General features: G+C 55.3%; 2 protein-coding genes across 3 annotated transcripts in view; both read left to right on the top strand.

Moving 5' to 3' along the window:
- LOC135974449 (myb/SANT-like DNA-binding domain-containing protein 2) overlaps positions 1-25,381 on the top strand; it is a 103,585-nt gene that overhangs the window by 61,625 nt on the left and 16,579 nt on the right. The gene's annotated exons all lie outside the window — the stretch shown is intronic.
- On the top strand, positions 43-8,367 carry LOC112060782 (zinc finger protein 436-like). 2 transcript variants are annotated; one of them, XM_024112639.3, is made up of 3 exons: positions 43-345; positions 1,341-1,462; positions 2,073-8,367. In XM_024112639.3, the coding sequence occupies exons 2-3, from the start codon at positions 1,375-1,377 to the stop codon at positions 3,602-3,604; spliced, it is 1,620 nt and encodes a 539-aa protein (XP_023968407.3). In that variant the 5' UTR covers positions 43-345; positions 1,341-1,374; the 3' UTR covers positions 3,605-8,367. The 2 variants fall into 2 exon arrangements, with proteins under 2 accessions (XP_023968407.3, XP_065418477.1); XM_065562405.1 differs by lacking the exon at positions 43-345 and adding an exon at positions 371-867.

The following is a 25,381-nucleotide window of genomic DNA, read 5'->3' as shown; positions in this document are numbered from 1 at the left end:
GTTTGTTGCAGCCCGGGTTGGGTATGGGGAAGGACACAGGAAGGGGATGGAGCAGCTGAGAGTGGCTGTAGCTAGGTGCTGGGTGGGAGGAGGAGGAGAGACAGGAAGGGGGAGGGGGGATAATACAGAACAGAGGGATCCCCCTAGCCCGTGGTGGGGCTGGCTCTCTTTCATTACAGCTGCAAAGAAATCAAGCTACCTCCATTGTGAGCCGGGAAGCTGGGCTGTGCTGGGGAGGTGTGATCTTGCCAGCCAGGGACTTTCTCATTGTTGCGATTGTTCGCCCTGGCGTCCTAGGGCAGCCCCGGGCTCTGCCGACACCAGCTCCTGAGCCGGAGCCTGCAGGTAACTGAGAGAGACCCCGGGGGGAAAGGGCTGGGCAGCAAACAAACACGACCCCTCCTCTCTGCCAGTCCCTTCACTGACACCCTCTGGCTCTGGCTCCCCTGAGCCCCTGCAGGAGCCGAGCCAGCGGGACAATAGCCGTTAGCCACTGGTTTATTAGCCAAAAGTTTGGTAACTCCCAGTGGTACTAGCAAAAATTTGCCCCACGGGGAGTGATTCCTGAGGTCACGTTGTCACTGGTGGCAAAGTTCCTTCCTACATGTTAGGGCTTTTGTTCGGAGGCTTCCTTTCGGCACCGATCCTTTTCTTCTTCAGCCGCCCTGTTAGGAAATACCCTAGCTCGGTAGAAAGGCTGGGATTTCTGAAGGCTTTAAGGAGATTAGCACCCGACTCCCATTGTCTTTCAAGGAGAGTTGTGCACCTCTGTGTCTTCTTCCCCTTTGGAATCTAAATCCACATATGCCCCAATCACCGCACCTCCCTTCCTGCATCGCCTGCTGCCTGCACCTGCAAAGATTTCAGGTACTTGTTGTAGCAAATCCTCTCCCCTCTTCCAGCCAGCTGCCATTAAAATGCATGCATGAGCTTCCCCACTTGTCTTGTCCCGTCCCTCCGGCTCTAGGGAGAGACCAGGTCACATCCTCAGCAGGTGTAAATCAGTCTGCCTCCTTTGGCTTCAGTGCAGCCACAGTTGATTTACACCAGAGGGGATCTGGCCCCCAATGTTTTATAGACACCCAAACTCTCACTATATGAAACTTTGCAAAAACTTTTAAACCTTTTTATAAACCTTTAAATGTTCACAGATTCCATCAGGCAGCATCTGCGAACACTTTTGCCGACGGCCACCTGTTTCAATGGGGTTGGGTCACGGTGATAGGCCATGGGCTCTGCCCCACTGAAGGTCAATGTATACCTCAGACTGGTGCAGGGGGCAGCAATCCCAGGCCCTTATGGGATTGTGGAACTGAGAGGGGGGATGCTTCTTGTTTTAGGGGCTGGTGGCCTTCGACGTCTGTGTATCTCACCATGGATCAGTGGGCTGCTGTGGATTCTGATCAGAAACCTTTGTGCAGGGGTGGCATACAGGAGAACGATGATCCCCTGGTGACTCTGAGTAAGTATCCCCTGGAGGCTGTGGGGTCTTTGCAGCTGCCAGGTCAGCTTCTGAGCAGGGTTCTGCTGTGGACCCTTCCACAGAACTCAGCACAGAACAATGGGAAGGAGGATGGTTGTGCAGTGAAAGGGACGGACCCCCCGCAGACTCCTGGGGACAGAGGAAAGGGACAGGTTTCCATAGGAGAAGCAGAGTTGAGGGGACATCTAGGCAAAAGTGAGAATGAGAAGACAGGGCAAACGCCTATCCAGTCCCGCTATTGACCGAGGTCTCCCTAAGGGAACAAGGGGAAGAACCATGTGTCCCGGGGCTCAATGAAAAGAAGAGCCCTAGAGATGAGGAAAGAATTAAATCAATGTGGGATTCCCCTTCAGCTCCCCCAGGATCATGTCTCCAGCAGGTGGATCCTCCGGGCTTCCCATCCCCAGCCTGACACCTGGCAGTAGCTCCCTTCTCCCTGAAGCTGCAGATGGGAAGTTGGGGTAGGGTGGGTCCCCTCCTCTCTCTGCTCTAGGGAAGGGTTTGGGGTGCGGGGAGGGCGGATTTGGCTTCTGGTCTTTCAGCGTGTCTCAACAGTTATTTGGGTTTGTTCCTCCACACCCCGGTGCAGGGCCTGACTCCTGTGCGGATTCTCTCCCTACCCCAGCCGAGGACAGGGCAGCGAGTGAGACCGAGGAGGAGAATCCTGGGGAGGAAGGCCCCGAGATTGTGGAACTAGATCCAGTGTTGCTGGGTAGGCCGGAGGGGGCTGGGGCCAGGAGCCCAGAGGAGCAGGGCCCGGCCTGCGAGAGCCTGCGTTGGACGGTGGTGCAGCAGATCGACTCCCCCGGGAAGCCGGTGCAGCGGCGGGGCGGTGGGGGCAAGTCGGCTGGCGCCGGCTTCCAGAACTTCAAGAGCATCATCGTGCTGCAGAAGAGCTATGAGTGTGGCGAGTGCGGCAAGACCTTCAGCTGCAGCTCGCACTTCAGCAAGCACCAGCGCACCCACACCGGTGAGAAGCCCTTCCGCTGCCTGCACTGCGGGAAGAGCTTCAACGTCAGCTCCAACCTCTACCGCCACCAGCGGGCCCACGCTGCTGAACGGGCCTGCCCACGCCCCGAGAGCTCCCCACCGCCGGTGCCGGCCAGCACCCCTGCCCCTGCGACCCCTCGGCCCCGGGGGCTGCCCTATAAGTGCGAGGAGTGTGGCAAGAGTTTCCGGCGCAACACGGAACTGGTGACCCACCAGCGGCTGCACACGGGGCGCCTGCCCTTCCAGTGCGCCCACTGCGGGAAGAGCTTCTCCTGGAGCTCCCACTTCGACCGGCACCAGCGCATCCACACTGGCGAGAAGCCCTACCAGTGCCCTGAGTGCGGGAAGTGCTTCAGCCGCAGCTCCCACCTCTACCGGCACCAGCGCACCCACTCCGGGGGCCGCTCCTACATCTGCACGTACTGTGGGCGCAGCTTCAACAGCACCCTGCACTTCGACCGGCATCAGCGCACCCACACTGGCCTGCGCCCCTACAAATGCACCCTGTGCGGCAAGGGCTTTGGTGATGGTCTGGCCCTGGTCAAGCACCAGCGCCTGCATCTGGGGGATGGGCCCTTCCACTGTGAAGAGTGTGGCAAGAGCTTCGGGGCGAGGGCACAGTACGCCCGGCACCGACGCAGCCTACATGGCTCTACTGCCGGTAGCACTGGCAGCGAGAAGCCCTACCGCTGCGGTGACTGTGGCAAGAGCTTCTCCTGGAGCTCCCATTGGGAGCGGCACCAGCGTATCCACACCGGGGAGCGCCCCTACCAGTGCAGCGACTGCGGCAAGCGCTTCGGCCGCACCTCCCACCTCTACCGGCACCAGCGCACCCACGCTGGCGGCCAGCCCCACGTCTGCACTGACTGCGGCAAGAGCTTCAACAGCACCCTGCATTTCCACAAGCACCGGCGGGCCCACGCTGGCGAAGCCCCCTGCCACACCTGCCCCGACTGTGGCAAGGCATTCGCCGACGGCTCCGCTCTGGCCAAGCACCGGCGTACCCACACCGGAGAGCGGCCCTTCCCTTGCCCCCAGTGTGGCCGGCGCTTCAGCGTCAGCTCCCACCTGTACCGCCACCTGAGGAGCCATGCTGAGGAGAAGCCACTGGAGGAGATCGCGTCCTACTAGAGATCAACTCCTCTTTCCCCTTTGCCTGGGAGAGGAACCCCCCCACGCTGGAGGTTTAGCTCACCGGGACCTGGCTGCCCCTCTCTGGGCACGGGAGTGAACTCCATGCGCTGCCAGCCAGAGCATTAGTGGGGCTTACCTCACAGGGACCTGGCCATGGGGATCGCTGACCCTCAGGGGTAGCTGAGACCTCTAGGAGAGCACCGGGCAGCCCCGTTGTGGGCACCCCGGGGCCACAGGGACGGGTGCAGTGTAAGGTCCCAATCTGGAGCCCCTTGAAGGGCTCCGCGTCGATGGGGTCTGGATCAGGCCCTGAGGATATAGGTAGATAAGGTAGATTAGGTAGGTAGGATAGGTAGGAGGTAGAGCAGAGTGGTGGCAGTGCTAGGGGTGCTGGGCGGGGTGGAAATAAGAGAGGGAAATGGTGTGGGATTGAGGGCGTATTACCCTCTTGCTCACTCTGGTGTAAATCAGGAGTAACCCCACCGGAGTCACTGGGGCCAATTCCCTTCTCGCTCACCTCGGTGTAAATCAGGAGTAACCCCACTGGAGTCACTGGGACTGGTTCTCCTCCCCTCACCCTGGTGTAAATCAGGTGTAGACCCACAGGAGTCCCTGAGGTCAATTCCCCTTTTGCTCACCCCAGTGTAAATCAGGAGTAACCCCACCGGAGTCACTGGGTCTCAGTGCAGTTGCAGGAGTGTGAGATGGATCAGGCATTGAGCACCTGCAGGCTGGGGCGAATGATTGATCAGAGCTGAGGCGGGAGGCAGTATCTGGGGATCAGGTAGGTGGGGCGGGAGATGGTGAGAAAGATGGGAGCCAGAGGGGGAGGGGAAATGAAGTATTTGGGGATCAGGGTGGCTGTGTAGTGGGCGCGAGAGAGGGCTGTGGGTGATGGAGGACTGGCATGTCTGTGGACTGGGCTGGTGGGGCAGACCATGGCACTGCTTGGGTCTCAGAGCTGAGGAGGATGGGACCAAGTTTACTGCCACTCCTTTTCTGGGTTTCCATGCCCTATCCCCTGCCTCCTGATCAACAGGACCCAGGAGGAGAAGAAATCCTACCACATGGAACCCCCTGCAAGCCATCCCATCCAGGAGGGGAAATGCAGGGGACTCAGCATGGAGAGAGCCTGAGACGGGGAGAGAGCTTGGTGTGTAATGCGCCTTACTCCAGCAGGAATGAGACAGAAAACCTTAGAGTAGCATGTGATTAACTTGCAGAGTTCACAGCTACAGGAGATGACTGGGGCAAACAGCTCAGCAAAGCCCTCTGCCAGCTCCATGGAGCAGTCTGGGGCTGTTGACTTCCAAGCGACTTCCTGCGTGTGTGAAAATCTCCCTTAGACGCAAGCCGCCCCAGTCCTGATCCTAATTCAGAGCATGAGGGACAAGAACCCGCTCTCCCCTGGTCTAGGGATATGGTGGGGGTGAGTTTCTGTAAAGGAAGGAAGCTAATCACTCCTGAAATAAGCTATCCAAGCTGGGGCTCAGAAAGTCGTGAGCTTCATCAGCTACACTTGTTGGAAGGATCTGGGAGGTATTTATGTACCAGGAAATCTGTTGTTGTTAGAGGTCAGATTCTTTGTTGGTGTCAGTTGGCATCCAGGGACTTCTTCCCATTTATCCCAGGTGATAAGTTAACCCTTTCTCTACAGTAGGCTTGGGCCTTGTCTACACATCAAAGTTGAGTTGCTTTATAACTCGATGGGTACGGTTAAAGCAGTACAATCCTCACCCCCTTTAGTATGAATGTTATCATCATCATCACAGCAAATCCCTGCAGATTGAGCGCTATCCAAATCGATTTGTAGCTAGATCCTCAGGATGGTCTGGTTGGATGGTCAGTCTACACTGGTGAGCTTATCAAAGTCTTTGACGACCATGTGATCGCTGGCTGTGTAGCAGTGTTCCTTGGTAACTGCACTTTGTAATTCATTATTACTCCTGAGGGCATTCTGCGCAAAAAAAAAAAAAAAAATCGGCACCAAAAAAAATTAAAATTCTGCGCACAGTATTTTAAAATTCTGCAAATTTTATTTGTCAAATAAATGTGGAGGCTCCAGCATGGCATTGGGGAGCACCGGCCACTGGCTGCACAGAGGTGGGAAATCACTGTGCAGCTCCCTCCCGAGACACAGACTCAACGGTCAGGCTGCACCCAACCCTGACACACCGCAAGGACAGGGCGTGCCCCAGAAACACCCCAGGGCCCTGCCCCTCTGTGCCAGATGCACCAGGTAGGCTAAGCAAGACCAGATCTTAGTGGGGGGGGGTCCAGGTGTGGGTTGAGAGGGTTCTGTGTGGGGCCATCTGGGTGTGGGTGGGTCAGTGGGAGATCCAGGTGTGGAGGGGATCTGAATGCACAGGGGATTGTTGGGGGGTTCTTGGTGCAGTGGTAATGGGACTCTGCAGGGGGATCCAGGTGAAGGTGGTTGGGGCTCAGCATGGGGGTCTGGGTATGTGGGGCTCAGTGGGCCCTCCAGATGCTGGGGGAGTGGGGCTCAGTGGAGTGGGGATCCAGGTGCAACTGGTCGGGACTTGGTGAGGTGGGGATCAAGGTGTGGGTGGCTCATTGGGGTGGTCCAGATACAGGAGGAGTGGGGCTCATTGGGGGTTCTGGGAGTGTGGGGGGGGTGAGGCTTGGGAAGATCTGGATATGAGGGGGTCTGGATGCACGGGTTGGGCGAATAGGGGGAGCAGCTCCCTGTACAATGATCCCTCCCCCTGCAGCTGAGGAGCAATGATCGTAGGAAGTGGAGGGGAGTTTGCAGAGCTTCTTGCAGCTGGGGGAGAAATCTGGGGGTGGGTCTGAGCCAGCCCCATTCGCCGTGCAGGGGAGGGGAAGTCCCGTCCTCCCCAGTCCAGACTAGCAGCTGAGCCAGGCACAGGGTAGGAGTCACCAGCCAGGCCTTCCTCAGTTCCGCCTCCTGCCCCACAGTGATTTACCTCTCTGCTGGCTGCCCTGGGCACCCAAAACATACTGCTGGGGAGGTTCTCATGACCTTTCTTGTGGCTTCCCTTTGCTTCCCAATCAGAAAGTCATTTTTCTGCAGGGAAGCAAAGAAATTTGCGGGGGACAAATTCTGCATATGTGCAGTGGTGCAAAATTTCCCCAGGAATATTCATTAGTCTTTCATCCTAATAATACATCGGTACCAAGACTCACCAAAACTGAACTAGGGCTGATGGAAGCAGTTGCTGTTCGGCTACAAATATCCTCATTGCTGAGCTTGTCTCGATGCTTGAGATGGAGCAGTTGGCGAAGATCACATGAGTTGTATTGATACAAAGGTGCCCTCTCTCAGTATAACTGTTCCCATAAAGGAAAGGGAATAAACTCTACCATCATAAGACATCTTTATGCCGATATAACTGCCTCTGCACTAGGGGTTGTTCCTACTATACTATTCTGATGGAAAATCAAACTCCTATCCCATATAGCTAATCTAGTCCAAAAACTGTGTGTAGACAAGGCCTGAAAATGTCCCACTGCTGCTACCACTGGTTCTGCTTTTCCATTGGTGTGAGAAGTGGGAGCCCTAATGTAGACAGAGTGCTTGTGGCTACCAGCATGTTAAGCACTAATGTGTAAGCCAATTCTGTGCATGTCAACACAGTGCTTCAAATGCTGGTCTGTTCCTGGAGCCCTGCCTAAAGTAGCACTCACCCCATTGTTACCACAGGTAGAGCTGAACTGGCTCTCACAATAGTGGGAAAACTTGGACAACAAAGCCTACGTCCCTTGTGGAGGCAGCAGTCCTTTCACGTGGGGCCGGTTGGGAAGCTCCAGATTGGGTGACCCTAGCTGGGCATTGGTTTTGACTGGACACTTGGTCACCTGGCTGGGTTGGAGCGACACATGCTACTGAGCGATGGCCCAAGCAGAAAAGGGCTATTGGCTGGAGTTAAAGGTGACCTGCAAAGGGATTTTGCTTTCTTTTATGCTTGTTTTTTATGTTAGAAATTCTGGTCTTGTTTACCCTGGAAGACTCTACAGTGCCTGGGGAACCAGTGAAGAGAGGACATCCCAAGAAAATGGAAATTGAGCAATTGGAAAGAGAAGGGATTTTTGATCAGCCTATTGTAAAACTTTCTTTTTTTATTAATGCCTGTTTCACTCCAGTACCTATATAACACCTGTGAAAAAAGAACATTGATGTTAACGATTAGGCAAGCTTTTCAAATGGGGCTGCCTAACAGTGGGTTCCTCTGTCCATATTTAGGCACCTAAATAATTATATTTTTTAATATATTATGTAATTTTTAGGTGCCTAAATGTGAATTTCGGAGCCTAGCTTTAGGCATCTCAGCTCAAAAATATTGCAATGAAGACTCGCTGTCGATATCTCTAAGGGCCCAACAAGACATCCGGCCTAGCCAGGGGAGATGTGACTTGACATGCCTGACATTTCAAAGGTAAAAAACAAGCAGCCAAAAAGAAAAATGTAGTTACAAAAAATAAAATCTTTCCAGCCTTTGCTCTATGTCACCAGGAAACAAAGAAAGACACAGGTCTGGTTTTGTTTTCCAATCCACTGCAGGTCTCCTTCCAGCCATAGAATCCCAGCTCCAGAGCAAGGAGCCTAGGCAGAGAAGTAGTTTAGCGTGGGGGCTTGAACCCTGAGCTCTTTAGCTAGAGTTCTGAGAATGATGTTCACTCGACGTAAGCTCCACTGCCGTCCTTGCGGTCCGGTACTTCTCTGGTCCAGGGGAACTGGGACTGTGTGTATTGTGAATAAAATAGACTAGGGGGGAATATCCTGGGTTTGTGTGCAGTTATTTCTCTGCTAGAGAAGGGATTAGCCCCACTTTCCTAACAGCACCTTGCAGGGCAGACTGGCAGCACTGTGGTTAAACAGCTGGCCTAGAACTCAGGAGATCTGGGTTTAAATCCTGGCTCTGCTACAGATTCCTTGGGTGTGTCTTTGACTCCTTGGGTCCCCAGTGCCCCACAATGGGAATAATACTTCCCTGACTCTCAGGGGTGCTGTGTGGAGAACTCAATGTCAGTGAGCTACTCAGGCAGTACATATTCATGGCAAGGGCCAGGGGGTGTAATGGGCATAGCTACTTAACGGAACTGTGCCAGTTTATACCAGTTAAAGATCTCATTCAAAGGGGCCTGATTTCCCCACTGTGGCAGAATAAGGCAGTCTTATTTCAAAATAAGAGCTCCCATGCTAGGGTTTGTGCTCATTTATCAAAATCCGTTTCAATTCACACCTTGTTATACTGGTGCAGCTTTCTGGTGTAGACAAGTTCTCAGTGACTTCATACATACAGACAGCAGCTTTCAAAGAGGACTTCTTTGGGCCTGAGTCTCATTTACACTAAGAGCTGGTCTAAACCAGTTTAATTAAAGGTATGCATATAAACTGATTTAGTTAAACCAGTACAAACCCTTGTGTGGATGCTCTTATTTCAGCTCACGTCTAAACATTAGTCAATAAAAATCCCATGAGATTTGTTTCAGCAAAGGAGGTGATGTTTAGGTGGTGGTGACGTTAGCAGTCAGCATGCATGGTATAGACACAGCGATGCCATGTCGGTGTCTGAATTGCTCCCAATATTCACAAGATAGATCAATTCACTTGCTTTGAACACTAGAGGGCAGCGTAACTCAAGGAAAGTCCCTCATTCAACCCATGAGGAAGCCCATTGACTTCAATGAACTGTTCCCACACATGAAGTTAGGGGTGTGCTAAATACCTTGCTGAATCAGGGTCAAAAAGAGGATCTGATTTATATAACCATAGATTTTAAGGCCAGAAGGGGGTCATTCTGATCACGTGGTTTCACCTCCTGCATCATACCCGGCGATTCCTGCATCCAGTCCATAACTTGCAGTAGAGTTAGAACAGATCTTTCAAGGCAGGTCGGTATTGCAAATTAAGGTGATTGCAGGTTGGAAAGGGATACCCACACTGGCTTCAGTTTAGCTAGCATGGCTAACAGTCGCAGTGAAGACACAGCAGCCCCAGTACAAGCCCACTACAAAGTGGCTCGCCTGCTGTTGTTATCCTCTCTAGCTAAATTAAAGCTAGCACCGAGTCTGTTTACCAGGCTGTAATTACACCACCAATTGCAGGGGTGACGTATCCTCAGAGATATTTAGGCGCACTGATTCCATTGACTTTCAATGAGACTGGTGTTCAATGACACTGGTGTTCCTAAACTGCTATCATCTGCTCTCTGCAAATCAACCTGCTTTAGGGGGATAGTTACAAAAGCACCTAGTCTGAGTGATGGAGGATCCACCGCATCCTTCAAGAAGCTGTTCCAATGGGTAATTCACATCAGGGTTAAAAATGCGCACCTCATTTTTGGTTTGAACTTTGCCAGCTTCAACTTTCAGCCATTGGATTTCAATTTGCCTTGAGACGGCGTAGACCATGATCACTGTATCTCTTAACCCTCCCCTTAAAAAGCTAAACAGATGGTGCTCCTTTGGCATCCCGTTTTCCAGGCCTTGAATCATTCTTGTAGCTCTTCTCTACATCCTCCGCGACCATTCAATATCCCTTTCAAACTGTGGACACCAGAACTGGACACAGCATCCCAACAGTGACCTCGCTAATGGTGCACGTCAGATAATATCACATCCCTACACTTGCTATTCCTGTTCATACATTCAAGGATCGCATTAGCCCTTTTAGCTATAACATCACACTGGGAGCTCATGGTAAAGTAATTTTCAAAGACACTGCTTCTCAGGGAACAGATTGGATCTTTAATTATTTGTCCAAGAAACAGGGGCAGTTCCAGGCACCAACACAGCAAGCGCATGCCTGGTGCGGGAAGCCGTGGGGGGTGGCCTGCCGGTCGCTGTTAGGGCAGCAGGCAGGTAGCTTTCAGTGGCATGAGATGGGTGTTCCTAAACCCCTTAGGTGCTTTTGTAAATAGCCCCCTAAAGAAGGTTGATTTGCAGAGACAGATGATAGCACTTTCTGCAAATCCTACCCCTTTACAGTGTATCATCTTGGCTGTGGCCCCTTTCGACCCGAATGGCTAGTCAAAGTTCAGGCCCTGAGGATGTTCCCAGTGGAAATGGAAACTGATGGTGTCTGATATTTTCACTGATTCAGTTTTATTTATTTACAAAGGATGCGCAAAGTCCCCTGTCTCTGAATGCAGAAGGAACCAAGAAGAAAAAGAGCGATTTCTTAATTTCCAGCCCCAGCCTCTTTAGCCAATAATCCCAAAAGCTCTCCCTGTAGCTTTTTTGCCAAGGTTAAACTCTGCTTAGAGGCTATGCTTAGGCTTTCTTGCTTTTTGCCTCTGCCTGCCTCTCACTAATGCCAGATCTGCACTGGGAAATTAGGTCTGTACAACTACATTGCTCAGAGGTGTGAAAAATTGACACCACTGAGTGACACAATTAAACCAACCCAACCCAACTCCGGGTGTGGACAGTTCTCAGTTGTCGGGAGAATTCTCCCTCAATCTAGCTCCTGCCTCCTGTGGAGGTGAAGTATCTTCGGTGATGGAAGAACCCCTCCTGTTGGCCTAGGTAGGGTTGTCACTGAACCTCTACAAAAAGAACAGGAGTACTTGTGGCACCTTAGAGACTAACAAATGTATTAGAGCATAAGCTTTCGTGGAAGAATCCGAAGAAGTGGGCTGTAGTCCACGAAAGCTTATGCTCTAATACATTTGTTAGTCTCTAAGGTGCCACAAGTACTCCTGTTCTTTTTGCGGATACAGACTAACACGGCTGCTACTTTGAACCTCTACAGCGGCTCAGCTGCAGAGTTTGAAGTGTAGACAAGCCACCGTAAGATGCAGCTCCTGGGTAGGTTCATGCACACCTCGTGTTTTAGGTGGGGCTTATGTTCACAGTTATGTTAATTCAAGGGTGAGTTGACACCTACCAACCTCAATGGTGTTTTAACCCAAACCCACTACAAGGTTTTCCTAGCTCATAACATTGGGTACTGTGACAGACCCAGACCAGTGGGGTACAGCAGTCTGGTAGAGGGCAAATATACTGGTCACTGGATGAGTAGTTTTCTGTTCTCTGAGTGACCAGACCAAAAAATTACGGGGGGACAACTAATAAAAGAACAGGGACAGGAGTGAGGTCAAAGGGTCAAACGAAGCGAACCTGACGGGGACACCGAGCAGAGAACCCCGGATAGCGCCCATTGCTTCTCGAAGGCGTTAAGGGAGCCAGTGGACGCCGCCCAGAGGAACTCTGCCCAGATACGTGAAAGAACGGAGGACCTGAAATACGCCCCACAGTCACAGGAGACTATCGGCCAACCTCCTCACTCTGGTTTTATAGATGGCCAGTTTTGCTAGGGCCAGAAGGAGGTTGACCAGGAGGTCCCGCGACTTTGTGGGGCAACGGATAGGGAGTGCATAAATAAAAAGGTGAGGAGAAAAGTGCAACCAAAATCTTAACAAAACATCCGTGAGGAGCCGGAATAGGGGCTGCAGCCTGGCGCACTCCGGGTAAACATGCGCCAGGGTCTCCCTCACGCCGCAAAAGGGGCAGGTGTCTGGGATAGGGGTAAACCGCACCAAGTACACGCCTGTGCTCACGGCTCCATGAAGGAGCCACCAGCTGATGTCCCCGGTGGGCTTCGGGATCAGAGCAGAATAAAGGCTGACCCACCGGGGTTCCTCACCCTCCAGAGGTGGCAGAAGGTCCCGCCCCTTCGTATCGGGGCGGGACGCGAGGGTGAGGACATGAAGAACATGGAGCACGAGCGTGTATAGATGTTTCCTTGGCGCGGTCCGGAACAGAACTGGCTGCAGATGGTGCAGCTGGCTCATGGCGAATGGACGGGGAGGGGGCTGGTTGGGTCCACGGGGCAGGGGCCCGATGAAAAAGTCTGGAGGGCTCAGAGTGGAGGGTGGGCGGGGCGTGCCCTCTCGCAGGACCCGGTCGAGATAGTCCCGAGCAGCGGGCAGCAAAGCGGCCCTCACCTCCTGAAGTACGCGCCGGGGAGTACGAGGTCTGGAGAGCCCCATGCGCTGAGCGAGCGTCAGGGGATCAAGCCAGTCTCCCCGGTCGTAGTCCAGGAGGTTTCCGACTTTGGTGACTTCTGCTAGGACCAACCTCTGGCGCGCCATGGGGGACTCCACCACCTGCACACGAAGCTGGGGGTTGTGTAGCAGGGGCTCCGCGAGGAGATCTGCCCCCACTGTGGCCGCCACGGACCTGGTCACTGAAAACAGTTTCCAGGTCTGGAGGAGGTCCTGGTAGAAGACCGGCAGCTCGGAGAGGCCTCGCGGAAGACCTCTAGGATGGAGACAAAGGAGCTGCTGGTCATATCGGAGCCCTCGGAAGCAGCGCAGGAAGGCGTGCGCCAATACGCTCCATGCCGGACTACCTGCACCATAAAGGAGCCTCTGCAGGGCCTGGAGGCAGAAGACGTGGACCTGAGCGTGCAGACACTTCAGGCCCTGCCCTCCCTCCTCCAGGGGTAGGTGGAGAACCCCTGCAGAGACCCAGTGCAGTCCTGACCAAAAGAACTCCAGAATCAACGTCCGGAGGGTGGTCAGGAAGCCCGGGGCCGGGACCAGGGTGTTGAGCCGGTACCAGAGCACGGACAGGACTAGTTGATTGAGCACCAGTGCTCTCCCTCGAAGGGAGAGACACCGGAGCAGTCCTGTCCATTTCCGGAGCTGCTCCGACACTCTGCCCTCTAAACCTAGCCAGTTCTCCGGAGGAGACGGATGCGTGGCAGAAAGGTAAACGCCGAGATAGAGCAGCGGACCCGCGCTCCACCGGATGGACTGAAGCGCGGGTGGGAGGGAGCTCGCCTGCCACCCGTCCCCTACCACCAGGCCAGAGCTCTTGACTCAGTTGACCCGGGCAGAGGAGGCCACCGAATAGATGGTCTGGCAAGCCTCCACCCGCACCAAGTCGCCCGGGTCCTGGACCACGAGGAGCATGTCGTCGGCGTACGCCGACAGGACCAGCCGCAGCTCCAGCTCCCGCAGCACCAACCCTGCCAACCTTCTACGGAGGAGACAGAGGAAGGACTCGATCGCCAGAGCATACAGCTGGCCCGAGAGGGGGCACCCTTGACGTACTCCTCGCCCGAAGCTGACCGGTTCGGTCAGGGTCCAGTTGAGCCTGACCAAACACTCTGCGGAGGCGTACAGCACCTGGAGAAAACCCAGAAACTGGGGCCCGAAGCCAAACGCTCGCAGAGTGCCCAGGAGATACCCGTGGTCCACCCTGTCGAACGCCTTCTCCTGATCCAGGGACAGGAGGGCGAACGACAGACCATCCCTACACCCGAGTTCCAAGAGGTCCCGAACCAGATACAAGTTGTCGAAGATGGTGCGGCCCGGGATGGTGTAGGTCTGGGCTGGGTGGATCACGTCTGCCAGCACGGACCCTAGCCGCAGCGAGATGGCCTTCGCTACAATTTTATAGTCCGTGCTGAGGAGCGAGATGGGACGCCAATTCCGTAAATCGCGGAGGTCCCCCTTCTTCGGCAATAAGGTCAGCACGGCTTGCCTGCACGAAAGAGAGAGGACCCCGCCCTCAAGGACTCGGCCCAGACGGTGACAAGGTCCGGGCCGAGGACATCCCAAAACACGCAGTAGAACTCCATGGTCAGCCCGTCCATGCCCGGAGATTTATTGGTGGGCATGCGGTGGAGGGCTTCCGAGAACTCGGCCAGAGTGAGAGGCAGCTCCAGCCGGTCTCGGTCGCCCGCGCTGACCGTCGGGAGTTCATCCCAGAGCATTCTGCAAGCGTTAGGATCGGTCGGATCCGGGGAGAAAAGGCCTGCGTAGAAGGCCCTGGCCCTCCCGCACATTTCCGCTGGATCCGTGAGGGGGGTGCCGTCCTCTGCTAGAAGGCAGGTGACGTGCTTTTTGGCCCCCCTCTTTTTCTCCAGGGCGTAGAAGAAGCGGGAACCGCGATCCATCTCCCGAAGGAGGCGGATGCGGGATCGAACAAAGGCACCTCGGGCCCGATGGTCCTCGAGGGTCCGCAGCTCTTTCCGCTTCTCCCAGCGCCCTCCGCAGAGGGATGGATCACCGGGGCTGGCGGCCAGACGCCTCTCCAGCTCTAAGACCTCCCGTTCCAACTGCCCTATCGCCGCATCCCTCTGTCGGCAGGCGCCCCGGGTGTAGTCACGGCAGAAGAGCCGGGCGCGCACCTTCCCCAGGTCCCACCACCGTCGTGCCGAGGGAAAGGCACGCCGCTGCCCTCGCCAGGCTAGCCAGAACTCCCGGAAGGACGCCACGAAGCCCACATCCTCCAACAAGCTATTATTAAAGTGCCAATAGGCCGGCCCCAGCCTCTCCGCGCAGAGAGAGGCTGTCACGGTGGCTAGATGGTGATCTGAAAAAGGGGCCAGCCGGACGCTGGAGGAGTGGGCCCAGGAAAGATGGAAGTGTGACATATAGATGCGGTCCAACCGGGAGTGATACGACCGATGGACCTCCACCCGGACAAAAGTGAACGTCGAAACGTCATCCGGGTGGTGGTCGCGCCAGACGTCCACCAGGGAGTGATGTTCGACGATCTCCCGGAGGACATCCGCGACGGCCGGGTGCTGCTCGGTCCCAGAGCGGTCCCGTTCCTCAAAGGTGGCGTTAAAGTCCCGGCCCAGGACCAGGCACTCGCGAGAATCCAAGGTGCCGAGGAAGGCGGATGCCTGCTGATAAAAACACAACCTCTCCGGGCCCAATGTCGGGGCGTAAACGTTGATGAGATTAACCACAAGCCCCTCCATGCGGACCCGGAGGTGCAGCAGGCGGCCTGGCACAGCCTCGGTGACCCCCAGCACCTCGGGCCATAGGTCGGGGGAGAACAGGGTCGCCACTCCAGCCGTACGAACTGTGAGGTGGCTAAAATAGACCCTGTCCCCCCACTCCAGCCGCCAGCTAGCTTCAGCAGCCAGATCCGTATGGGTCTTCTGCAGGAAAATCACAGAGTACCCCCCCTCCCGAAGGAAGGAGAGCACCTGGTTCCTGCGGAGACCCATCCTACAGCCCCGGGTGTTTAATGTTGCGAAGATGATCGGTGCCATGAGGAGGGCTGGGGGGGATCCTCGCTAGCAGAGACACCCACGGCCTCCGTCGGGCCGCGCAACAATCCGTGACCTACCCCATAAGCGATTAAGGAGTCACGGAAGAGGCGGACCCGTTGGTAGGCCGCGGCGGCCTGCCTCCCGGTCCTCTTGAGGGCCCTCGCGGCCCGGAGGATCTGATGGAAATCCCCCCATCGCTGGAGTGCAAGCTGTACCTTGTTGCGGGAGCCACGGACGTCCTCAAGGAAGTCCCGTAGCTCCTCTCTCAGCGTATGGGGGGGTGGTGTCACTGATCTATGGCTTTCCCCCAGTGGGGCCCCTGTCACAGCCCCGTGGCCCACCGAGACGGGCAAGCGGGGCGCAGACCCTCGACGTGGCGTCCGATGGGCCGACGCCACGTTGCCTGCCTCAGATCCTGGCTCAATGGGGGGCGGCAGAGGGAAAATAACAGCCCCTGGTGGGTCGGGACAGGGAAAACAAAGGCCGCTCCTCGGGGGTCATCCTCTGGGATATAGAAGGAGACAGCCCCAGGGGTGGCAAAAGCATCACGGGAAGTGGAGGGGACAGGGACGGGGTTGGTGTCAGGGGTAGGGTCGGAGTCAGGAATAGGGACAGGGGAAGGGGCGATAGTAGGATCGGGGGCCTCAGCAGCCAGGCCACTGGGTGGGGGGGTGGCACCCCTCAAAGGGGCTCAGGGATTTGCAGGGAGGGAGGTGGGCCCTCGGCGATTCCGGACTCGTGCTCCAAGACAGATGGTAAGGCCACGGCATCCGTAGGTGGAGAATCAACGATGGGGCCCCCACCTGGAAAGGAGGTCGGCTGCCCCTCAGCCATGAGGGAGTCCCCTGGCGACTCGGGTCCCAGTTGCGTGGCACTGGCCGTCGCCTCAAGAGGTTCGGCGGCCGCTAGCGGGGTGCCATCTGCAGCTGGGATGGTGGAAGAGTCCAGGGGCTCCTCGGAGGTGGGAGTGGAAGCAGTGGGTAAGGGGACGGAATACGGGGAAAGGGGGGCCGAGGCGAGGTCGCTCAGATCGAGGCTCGCTGGCAGAGGGTCGTCCTCCCCCTGGGTAACCGGGGTCAGACCCAGGGCCTCGATCTCCTCATAAATGGAAGGGAGATCACCTTCCACCACCTCAGGGCTCTTCCCGAAGTGACGCTCGCCGTGGTGCGTGCAGGGGCTTCAGATTGTAAGGGGGCGAGAGGGGCTCCATCAGGGGCTTCCATAGGAAGGGACTCTGGAGGAGGGGTAGTGCTATCCTCCGATGCTGCCACGTCTTCCCTAGCCGGTAATGGTGGACAAAACCCACCCGGGGGCAAAGCGGAAGGCTCAGCATCGATGCCCCCCTTCCTGGTCTTCCGGGGGGCTACCGCATCAGATGGAAGGAGCGGAGCTCGAGCCTTCCGCTTGCCCCGCTTCCCCTGTACTAAGGACCAGCCCTCCATGGCATCATCCAGGGGCTGGCTAACAGGAGTTGGGTCAGGGAGCAAGAGCGAAGGCTTAGGGACTCGGGGAGGCAATGGTGGGGCAGCATGTAGGAGGGAGGATTCTCTCTGGGGCATGCCCTCTTCTATGCCCGGCGATATCCCTACCTCACCCTCCTCCACAGGCCCCGCCAGATCGCAGGCGGCAGAGGCGGGACCCTCTCGCTCATCTAGGCGCACTGGGAGAGATACCCCTTGGGCCCGAGCGGGAGCATTGGTGGGCCGGAAAGGAGGAGGGGCGGCTTCGGGCGCCGGGCAGCTAGGGGCGCCGGCGATGACAGGGCCGGCGCCCTGCCGGGGCTCGGGGGTCCCTGATGTCCCTCCGTGCCGGGCCAAAGGGCAGTCCCTCCGGACGTGTCCCATCGCCCAGCAGAGGTAGCACCGGGCCTCCCCCGTTGAATAATGCACCCGGTAGCGGGCCCCCTGATAGGGGACCAAGAAGGACCCCTCGAGCGCCTCAGCGTCACGTGCCGCCGGCAGCAGTTGTAACTGTACCTGCCGGCGGAACGAGAGGACGTGACGGGGGGCGGGGTCTTTGCAGCCCAATGGGAGAGGGCTGACCACAGAGATCGGCCTCCCCAGGGTAGAGAGGGCGGGTAACAGGGCGGCATTTGGAAGGAAGGGAGGGACAGAAGTCAGGACCAGTCGGGCGCCCAGGTGTTCTAGCGGCTCTAGGGGGACATACACGCCCCCCACCGCCAGGCCCTTCTCCACTGCCTCCTGGGCGGCGGCCTCCGATGCTAGGAAGAAGACTACCTTGCCGTACATCTTGGAGGCCGCCACAATGGCCGTGGGCCCCACCACCCTCGCCAACGCCCGCACGTAGGTCTCCACGTGGGGCGAGGCGGGTACCAGTAGGCAACGGACGCCGTGCTTCCTGGTCAAGGTGGGGAAGGTGCCCCGGCCGCTATAGATGGTAGCAGAGGCGGTGGATGGGGGAGATGACGTAGCGGCAGGCGGGGGTGCCGCCGCCACCTGGGCGTATGCCCTGGGAGCTGGGGGTGGGACACCCATAGAGCTGGTGGAGGGAACAGCAGGGTGGGACGCCGTGGCTTGTTGCGGGGCCGTGGCAGTGGGGGGCACCCCCTGCCATGGAGGGCCTGGCTTTTTTAGCGGGGCCTTTACCCTTCTTTGTGCCCTGGCCCTTCCTGCCGGCTGGGGGGACTCCCCCAAAGTCAGAGGGGGCGAGGGACGTGGCAGCAGCGGAGGTCACCTCATTACCCACCGCTGCCGGCACTGCAGCAGGGGTGGTAGCAAGTGGCTCGGCAGCGGCGGTTGAGGTAAAGGCTAGGGGGGATGATGGTGGGGCGGGTGGAGGAGGGGCAGCAGGGTCTGCCCGAGGGGTCTCACTCTCCTCGTCCCCTGCCATAATGAGGAAAGGGGGAGAGCAAACACTGGAGGGGGGTAGGGAAGGGGGAAGCAGGTCGACCACTCCTCCCCACTAGGCTGTAGGCAGGGGAGGAGGGCGCCAAAAAAAGCGGGGGTGGATGGGGGGCTATCAAGGGCTAGGGGTCAGTCACCGACTCAGGGAAGGTTTCCGGCTCCTCACTTTGCACCAAGAAAGGGAGGAGATAACAGCATTGGGGGGTGCAGTGAGACAGAATCAAAACTAAAACGGGGAGGGGCACAAGCGCATAGGAGGGGACATGGGCGTACGAGGGGAGGCGCTAATCAGGGCAAGGGGACCGCAGGGGGAAGGGAACAACCAGGCGGGAAAAGGGGCAGAGGAACCACGGGGCTAGCTTCGGAGGCTGGGGCGGGTCAAACAAAGGCTGCAGAGGGAAAGGGCGGGGCAGGCAAACAAACTGGAGCTAGCGAGGGGCTGGGGCAAGGGGGAGGGGCAAAAAGCAGCAAGGGGCAAATGGGTAGGCAGCAGGGGTAAAGCTAGGGGCTTGTTGCAGGGGGGAGGGAGTCAGTCAAAAGGGGGGGGGTACGTGCACCCACGTGCGCTTGCAACAAAAAAGAAAGTCCTTGCAAGCTGGCTGCGTCAGGCCCAATGGTGGCAACAGGGTGTGGCAAGCCTTGGGGAGCAGCTGAGTCCCAGAGGCAGGAGCCCAAGGCAGATGGTGAATAGCCAGTGGGGGTGGTGGAGGGGGCAACGATGGTGGTGGGGACGGGGGGGGGGGGGGGACACAGATGGATCAGGGGGCAGGCTCCACGTCACACCCTCTGTGTCTCCACAAACACAGTCTAGATCCCCACCACAAGAGCACAGTTCAAAAGTTACTCAGTCCGGGAGGGCCCCCTCCACGGTGGTCTGTAGAATTCCTACGCGCTCCCCCACTGGCAGATGGTCCTCTTCTTCTCCTCAGGGTTCCAACAGCTCCCCAGCAGCAAATGCAGCAGCTCCAGGCAGCAGTCTGGTGGCCAGCAGGAAGGACCCTTCTTAGGTGGAGATGGTGGTGGCATCCTCAGCAGCAGGAGCAATGGTTGGGGTCTCTCCCTCCCCTCCTCTGGGGAGTGAGCCAGCAGCCCCCCCCCCAAGGGGCTGTAGCTGGAGCAGTAGCACCCAAGGGTGTGGGTGGGTCTAGCAGCCAGCCAGCAAGCAGGTAGCAGAGAAGAAGGAGGAGGAGGAGCAGCCTTCTCCCTCCCTCCAGGGCAGAGGGCTACAGGAGAGTGATCTATGATTCCCAGGTCAGACAGGATTTCTGTTTCCTAAGTGACCAGAGAAGGGGCTGCACTAGAGTAATTAGGAACCTGCTAGAACCAGTGAAGACAGGCAGGCTAATTAGGACACCTGGAGCCAATTAAGAAGAAGCTGCTAGAATCAATTAAGGCAGGCTAATCAGAGCACCTGGGTTTTAAAAGGAGCTCACTTCAGTTTGTGGTGTGAGTGTGAGGAGCTGGGAGCAAGAGGTGCAAGGACCTGAGAGTGTGCTGCTGGAGGACTGAGGAGCACAAGCGTTATCAGACACCAGGAGGAAGGTCCTGTGGTGAGAATAAGGAAGGTGGTTGGAGGAGGCCATGGGGAAGTAGCCCAGGGAGTTGTAGCTGTCATGCAGCTGTTACAGGAGGTACTATAGACAGCTGCTGTCCACAGCGCCCTGGGCTGGAACCTGGAGTAGAGGGCAGGCCTGGGTTCCCCCCAAACCTCCCAATTGACCTGGACTGTGGGTTCTTCCAGAGGGGAAGGTCTCTGGGCTGTTCTCCATCCCACATGGTGAATCTCTGAGGCAAGAAAATCTGCCAATCAGCGCAGGACCTACCAAGATAGAGGAGGAACTTTGTCCCACACTATAAAATCACCCCCTGAATGACATAGTTCCCCAGGGCAAGAACTAGGTTTATGCCAGGCCTTATTTTTCCTGAAAAAATGAAAGCTGAGATTTTCCTGTGTCAGGGTTCCCTCCCCACTCTGAACTCTGGGGTACAGATGTGGGGACCTGTATGAAAGACCCCCCCCCTAAGCTTATTTCTACCAGCTTAAGTTAAAAACTTCCCCAAGGCACAAATTCTTCCTTATCCTTGGATGGTATTGCTGTGATTTAGACAAGATTCAGGGAAAAGACCACTTGGAGTCCTATTTCACCAAAATATCCCCTCCCAAGCCCTACACCCCCTTTCCTGGGGAGGCTTGAGAATAATATACCAACCAATAGGTTAACAAAGTGAGCACAGACCAAACCCTTGGGTTTTTAGGACACTAAAAACCAATCAGGTTCTTAAAAGAAGAACTTTATTATAAAGAAAAAAGTAAAAGAAGCACCTCTGTAAAATCAGGATGGAAGGTAATTTTACAGGATAATAAAAAGATTTAAAACACAGGATTCCCCTCTAGGCTCAAGTTAAAAGTTACAAAAACAGGAATAAACCTCCCTCTTACTTTGGGAAAATTCACAAGCTAAAACAAAAGATAATTTTGTTCAATATCTTCATTAATGGTCTGGAGGATGGTGTGGACTGCACTCTCAGCAAGTTTGCAGATGACCCTAAACTGGGAGGAGTGGTAGATATGCTGGAGGGCAGGGATAGGATACAGAGGGACCTAGACAAATTAGAGGATTGGGCCAAAAGAAATCTGATGAGGTTCAACAAGGACAAGTGCAGAGTCCTTCACTTAGGATGGAAGAATCCCATGCACTGCTACAGACTAGGGACCGAGTGGGCTAGGCAGCAGTTCTGCAGAAAAGGACCTAGGGGTTACAGTGGACAAGAAGCTGGATATGAGTCACCAGTGTGCCCTTCTTGCCAAGAAGGCTAACGGCATTTTGGGCTGTATAAGTAGGGGCATTGCCAGCAGTTCAAGGGATGTGATCATTCCCCTCTATTCAACATTGGTGAGGCCTCATCTAGAGTACTGTGTCCAGTTTTGGTCCCCACACTACAAGAAGGATGTGGAAAACTTGGAAAGAGTCCACCATAGGGCAACAAAAATGATTAGGGGGCTGGAGCACATGACTTATGAGGAGAGGCTGAGGGAACTGGGATTGTTTAGTCTACAGAAGAGAAGAATGAGGGGGGATTTGATAGCTGTTTTCAACTACCTGAAAGGGGGTTTCAAAGAGGATGGATCTAGACTGTTCTCAGTGGTACCAGATGACAGAACAAGGAGTAATGGTCTCAAGTTGCAGTGGGGGAGGTTTAGGTTGGATATTAGGAAAAACTTTTTCACTGAGGGTATGTCTACACTACGAAATTAAGTCGAATTTATAGAAGCCGGTTTTATAGATATTGGTTTTATACAGTCGATTGTGTGTGTCCCCACATAAAATGCTCTAAGTGCATTAAGTCGGTGGACCGCGTCCACAGTACCGAGGCTAGCGTCGACTTCCGGAGTGTTGAACTATGGGTAGCTATCCCACAGTTCCCGCAGTCTCCGCCGCCCAGTGGAATTCTGGGTTGAGATCCCAATGCCTGAATGATGCAAAACAGTATCGCGGGGGGGTTCTGGGTACATGTCGTCAGGCACCTCCCCCTCCGTCAGAGCAATGGCAGACAATGGATTCGCGCCTTTTGACCTGGGTTACCTGTGCAGACAACATACCACGCCAAGCATGGAGCCTGCTCAGCTCAGCTCACCGTCACCATATGTCCTCTGGGTGCCAGCAGACGTGGTACTGCATTGCTACACAGCAGCAGCTAATTGCCTTTTTGCAGTAGACAGTGCAGTATGACTGGTAGCCTTCATTGGCAATCTGGGTGCTGTCAGACGTGGGGCTGGCAGACATGGGGCTGCATTGCACACAATAGCAGCCCCTTGCCTTTTGGTAGAAGATGGTATATTACGACTGGTATCCGTCGTCATTGTACTGCAGTGGCTGTCAATCATGGGCACCTGGGCAGTCTCGACGATGATGGCTATCAGTCGTAGTATGCTATTTTCTGCCAAGCACCCAGAAGATGCCAAGGGCTATCAGTCATGCTGCACCGTCCTCTGCCAGCTTAAGGTGTAAAAAATAGACTTGTTCTGTATTCATTTGCTTCCTCCTCCCTCCGTGAAATCAACGGCCTGCTAAACCCAGGGTTTTGAGTTTAATCTTTGGGGGCGGGGAGGCATTCTGTGTGACAGTTGTTTGTTTCTCCCTGATGCACAGCCACTGTGGTTGATTTTAATTCCCTGTACCTGTATGCCATGTTGTCACTCACCCCTCCCTCCGTCCGTCAGATACTAGTTTCGCGCCTTTTTTCAGACCAGACGCCATAGCACTGGGATCATGGAGCCCACTCAGATCACCATGGCAATTATGAGCACTATGAACACCACGCGCATTGTCCTGGAGTATATGCAGAGCCAGGACATGCCAAAGCAAAACCAGGACCAGCCGAGGAGGCGATTGCAGCGCGGCGACAAGAATGATGAGGAAATTGATATGGACATAGACCTCTCACAAAGTACAGGCCCCAGCAATGTGCAAATCATGGTGTTACTGGGGCAGGTTCATGCCGTGGAACGCTGATTCTGGGCCCGGGAAACAAGCACAGACTGGTGGGACCGCATCGTGCTGCAGGTTTGGGATGATTCCCAGTGGCTGTGAAACTTTCGCATGCATAAGGACACTTTCATGGAACTTTGTGACTTGCTTTCCCCTGCCCTGAAGCGACAGAATACCCAGGATGAGAGCAGCCCTCACGGTTGAGAAGTGAGTGGCGATAGCCCTGTGGAAGCTTGCAACACCAGACAGCTACCGGTCAGTCGGGAATCAATTTGGAGTGGGCAAATCTACTGTGGGGGCTGCTGTGATCCAAGTTGCCAGGGCAATGAAAGACCTGCTGATATCAAGGGTAGTGACTCTGGGCAACGTGCAGGCCATAGTGGATGGCTTTGCTGCAATGGGATTCCCAAACTGTGGTGGGGCGATAGACGGAACCCATATCCCTATCTTGGCACCAGAGCTGCAAGCCACCGACTATATAAACCGCAAGGGGGTACTTTCGAATGCTGCTGCAAGCCCTGGTGGATCACAAGGGACGTTTAACCAACATCAACTTGGGATGGCCGGGAAAGGTACATGATGCTCGCGTCTTCAGGAACTCTGATCTGTTTCGAAAGCTGGAGGAAGGGACTTTCTTCCCGGACCAGAAAGTAACCGTTGGGGATGTTGAAATGCCTATCGTGATCCTTGGGGACCCAGCCTACCCCTTAATGCCATGGCTCATGAAGCCGTACACAGGCAGCCTGGACAGGAGTCAGGACCTGTTCAACTGCAGGCTGAGCAAGTGCCGAATGGTGGTGGAATGTGCATTTGGACATTTAAAAGCACGCTGGCGCAGCTTACTGACTCGCTCAGACCTCAGCAAAAAGAATATCCCCATTGTTATTGCTGCTTGCTGTGCACTCCACAATATCTGTGAGAGTAAGGGGGAGACACTTATGGCGGGGTGGGAGGTTGAGGCACATCACCTGGCCGCTGATTACATGCAGCCAGACACCAGGGCGGTTAGAAGAGTACAGCGGGGCGCGGTGCGCATCAGAGAAGCTTTGAAAACTAGTTTTGTGACTGGCCAGGCTACGGTGTGAAACTTTTTTTTTTGTTTTGTTTTGTTTTGTTTGTTGATGAACCCTCCGCCCCACCCCCCGACCCGGTTCACTCTACTTCCCTGTAAACCAAAAACCCCACCCTCCCCTCCCCCTTCGAGCACCGCTTGCAGAGGCAATACAGTCATTGTTACTTCACATTCATGCATTCTTTATTAATTCATCACACAACAAGGGGGATAATTGCCAAGGTAGCCCGGGATGAGTGGGGGAGGAGGGAAGGAAAAGGACACACTGTAGTTTAAAACTTTTATTGAAGGCCAGCCTTCTGATGCTCGGGCAATCATCTGGGGTGGAGTGACTGGGTGGCCAGAGGGCCCCCCCACCATGTTCTTGGGCGTCTGGGTGAGGAGGCAATGGGACTTGGGGAGGGGGGCTGTTGGTTACACAGGGGCTGTAGTGGCGGTCTCTGCTCCTGCTGCCTTTCCTGCAGCTCAACCATACGCTGGAGCATATCAGTTTGATGCTCCAGCAGCCGGAGCATCGACTCTTACCTTCTGTCTGAAAGCTGATGCCACCTATCATCTTCAGCCCGCCACTTGCTCTGTTCATCCCGCGATTCAGCCCGCCACCTCTCCTCTCTTTCATATTGTGCTTTTCTGTAGTCTGACACTGACTGCCTCCACGCATTCTGCTGTGCTCTTTCAGCGTGGGAGGACATCTGGAGCTCCGTGAACATGTCATCCCGAGTCCGCTGTTTTCTCCTTCTAATCTTCACTAGCCTCTGTGAAGGAGAAACATTTGCAGCTGGTGGAGGAGAAGGGAGAGGTGGTTAAAAAAGACACATTTTAGAGAACAATGGGTACACGCTTTCATGTTAAATTTTGCTGTTCACATTACACAGCACGTGTGCTTTCATTACAAGGTCTCTTTTTTTCCTCTTATATTGAGGGCCTGCCGGTTTGGTATGAGAGATCACTCACGCAGTGCAAGGCAACAGATTTCAGCTTGCAGGCAGCCATGGTAAGCCACAGTCTTTTGGCTTTTTTCACCTTCTTAACATGTGGGAATGGTTTCAAACTGTAGTGCCCTCATTTCCCATACCAAGCACCCATTGGGTTGGCCATTTAAAATGTGTTTTGAAATGTAAAAGGAGGGTCTGCGGTTCCTGGGTTAACATGCAGCACAAACCCAACTAATCCCCCTCTCCTCCCCTCCCCCCCAACACCCAATTCTCTGGGATGATCACTTCACCCCTCCCCCACACCGCGTGGGTAACAGCGGGGAACATTTCTGTTCAGCCGAGCAGGAACAGGTACCTCTGAATGTGCCCTTAATAAAATCACCCCATTTCAACCAGGTGACCATGAATA

Source organism: Chrysemys picta, chromosome 12 (assembly GCF_011386835.1).
Source record: "Chrysemys picta bellii isolate R12L10 chromosome 12, ASM1138683v2, whole genome shotgun sequence".
In the NCBI taxonomy this organism is placed as follows: Eukaryota; Metazoa; Chordata; order Testudines; family Emydidae; genus Chrysemys; species Chrysemys picta.
This window is presented reverse-complemented; position numbering and strand designations above follow the sequence as displayed.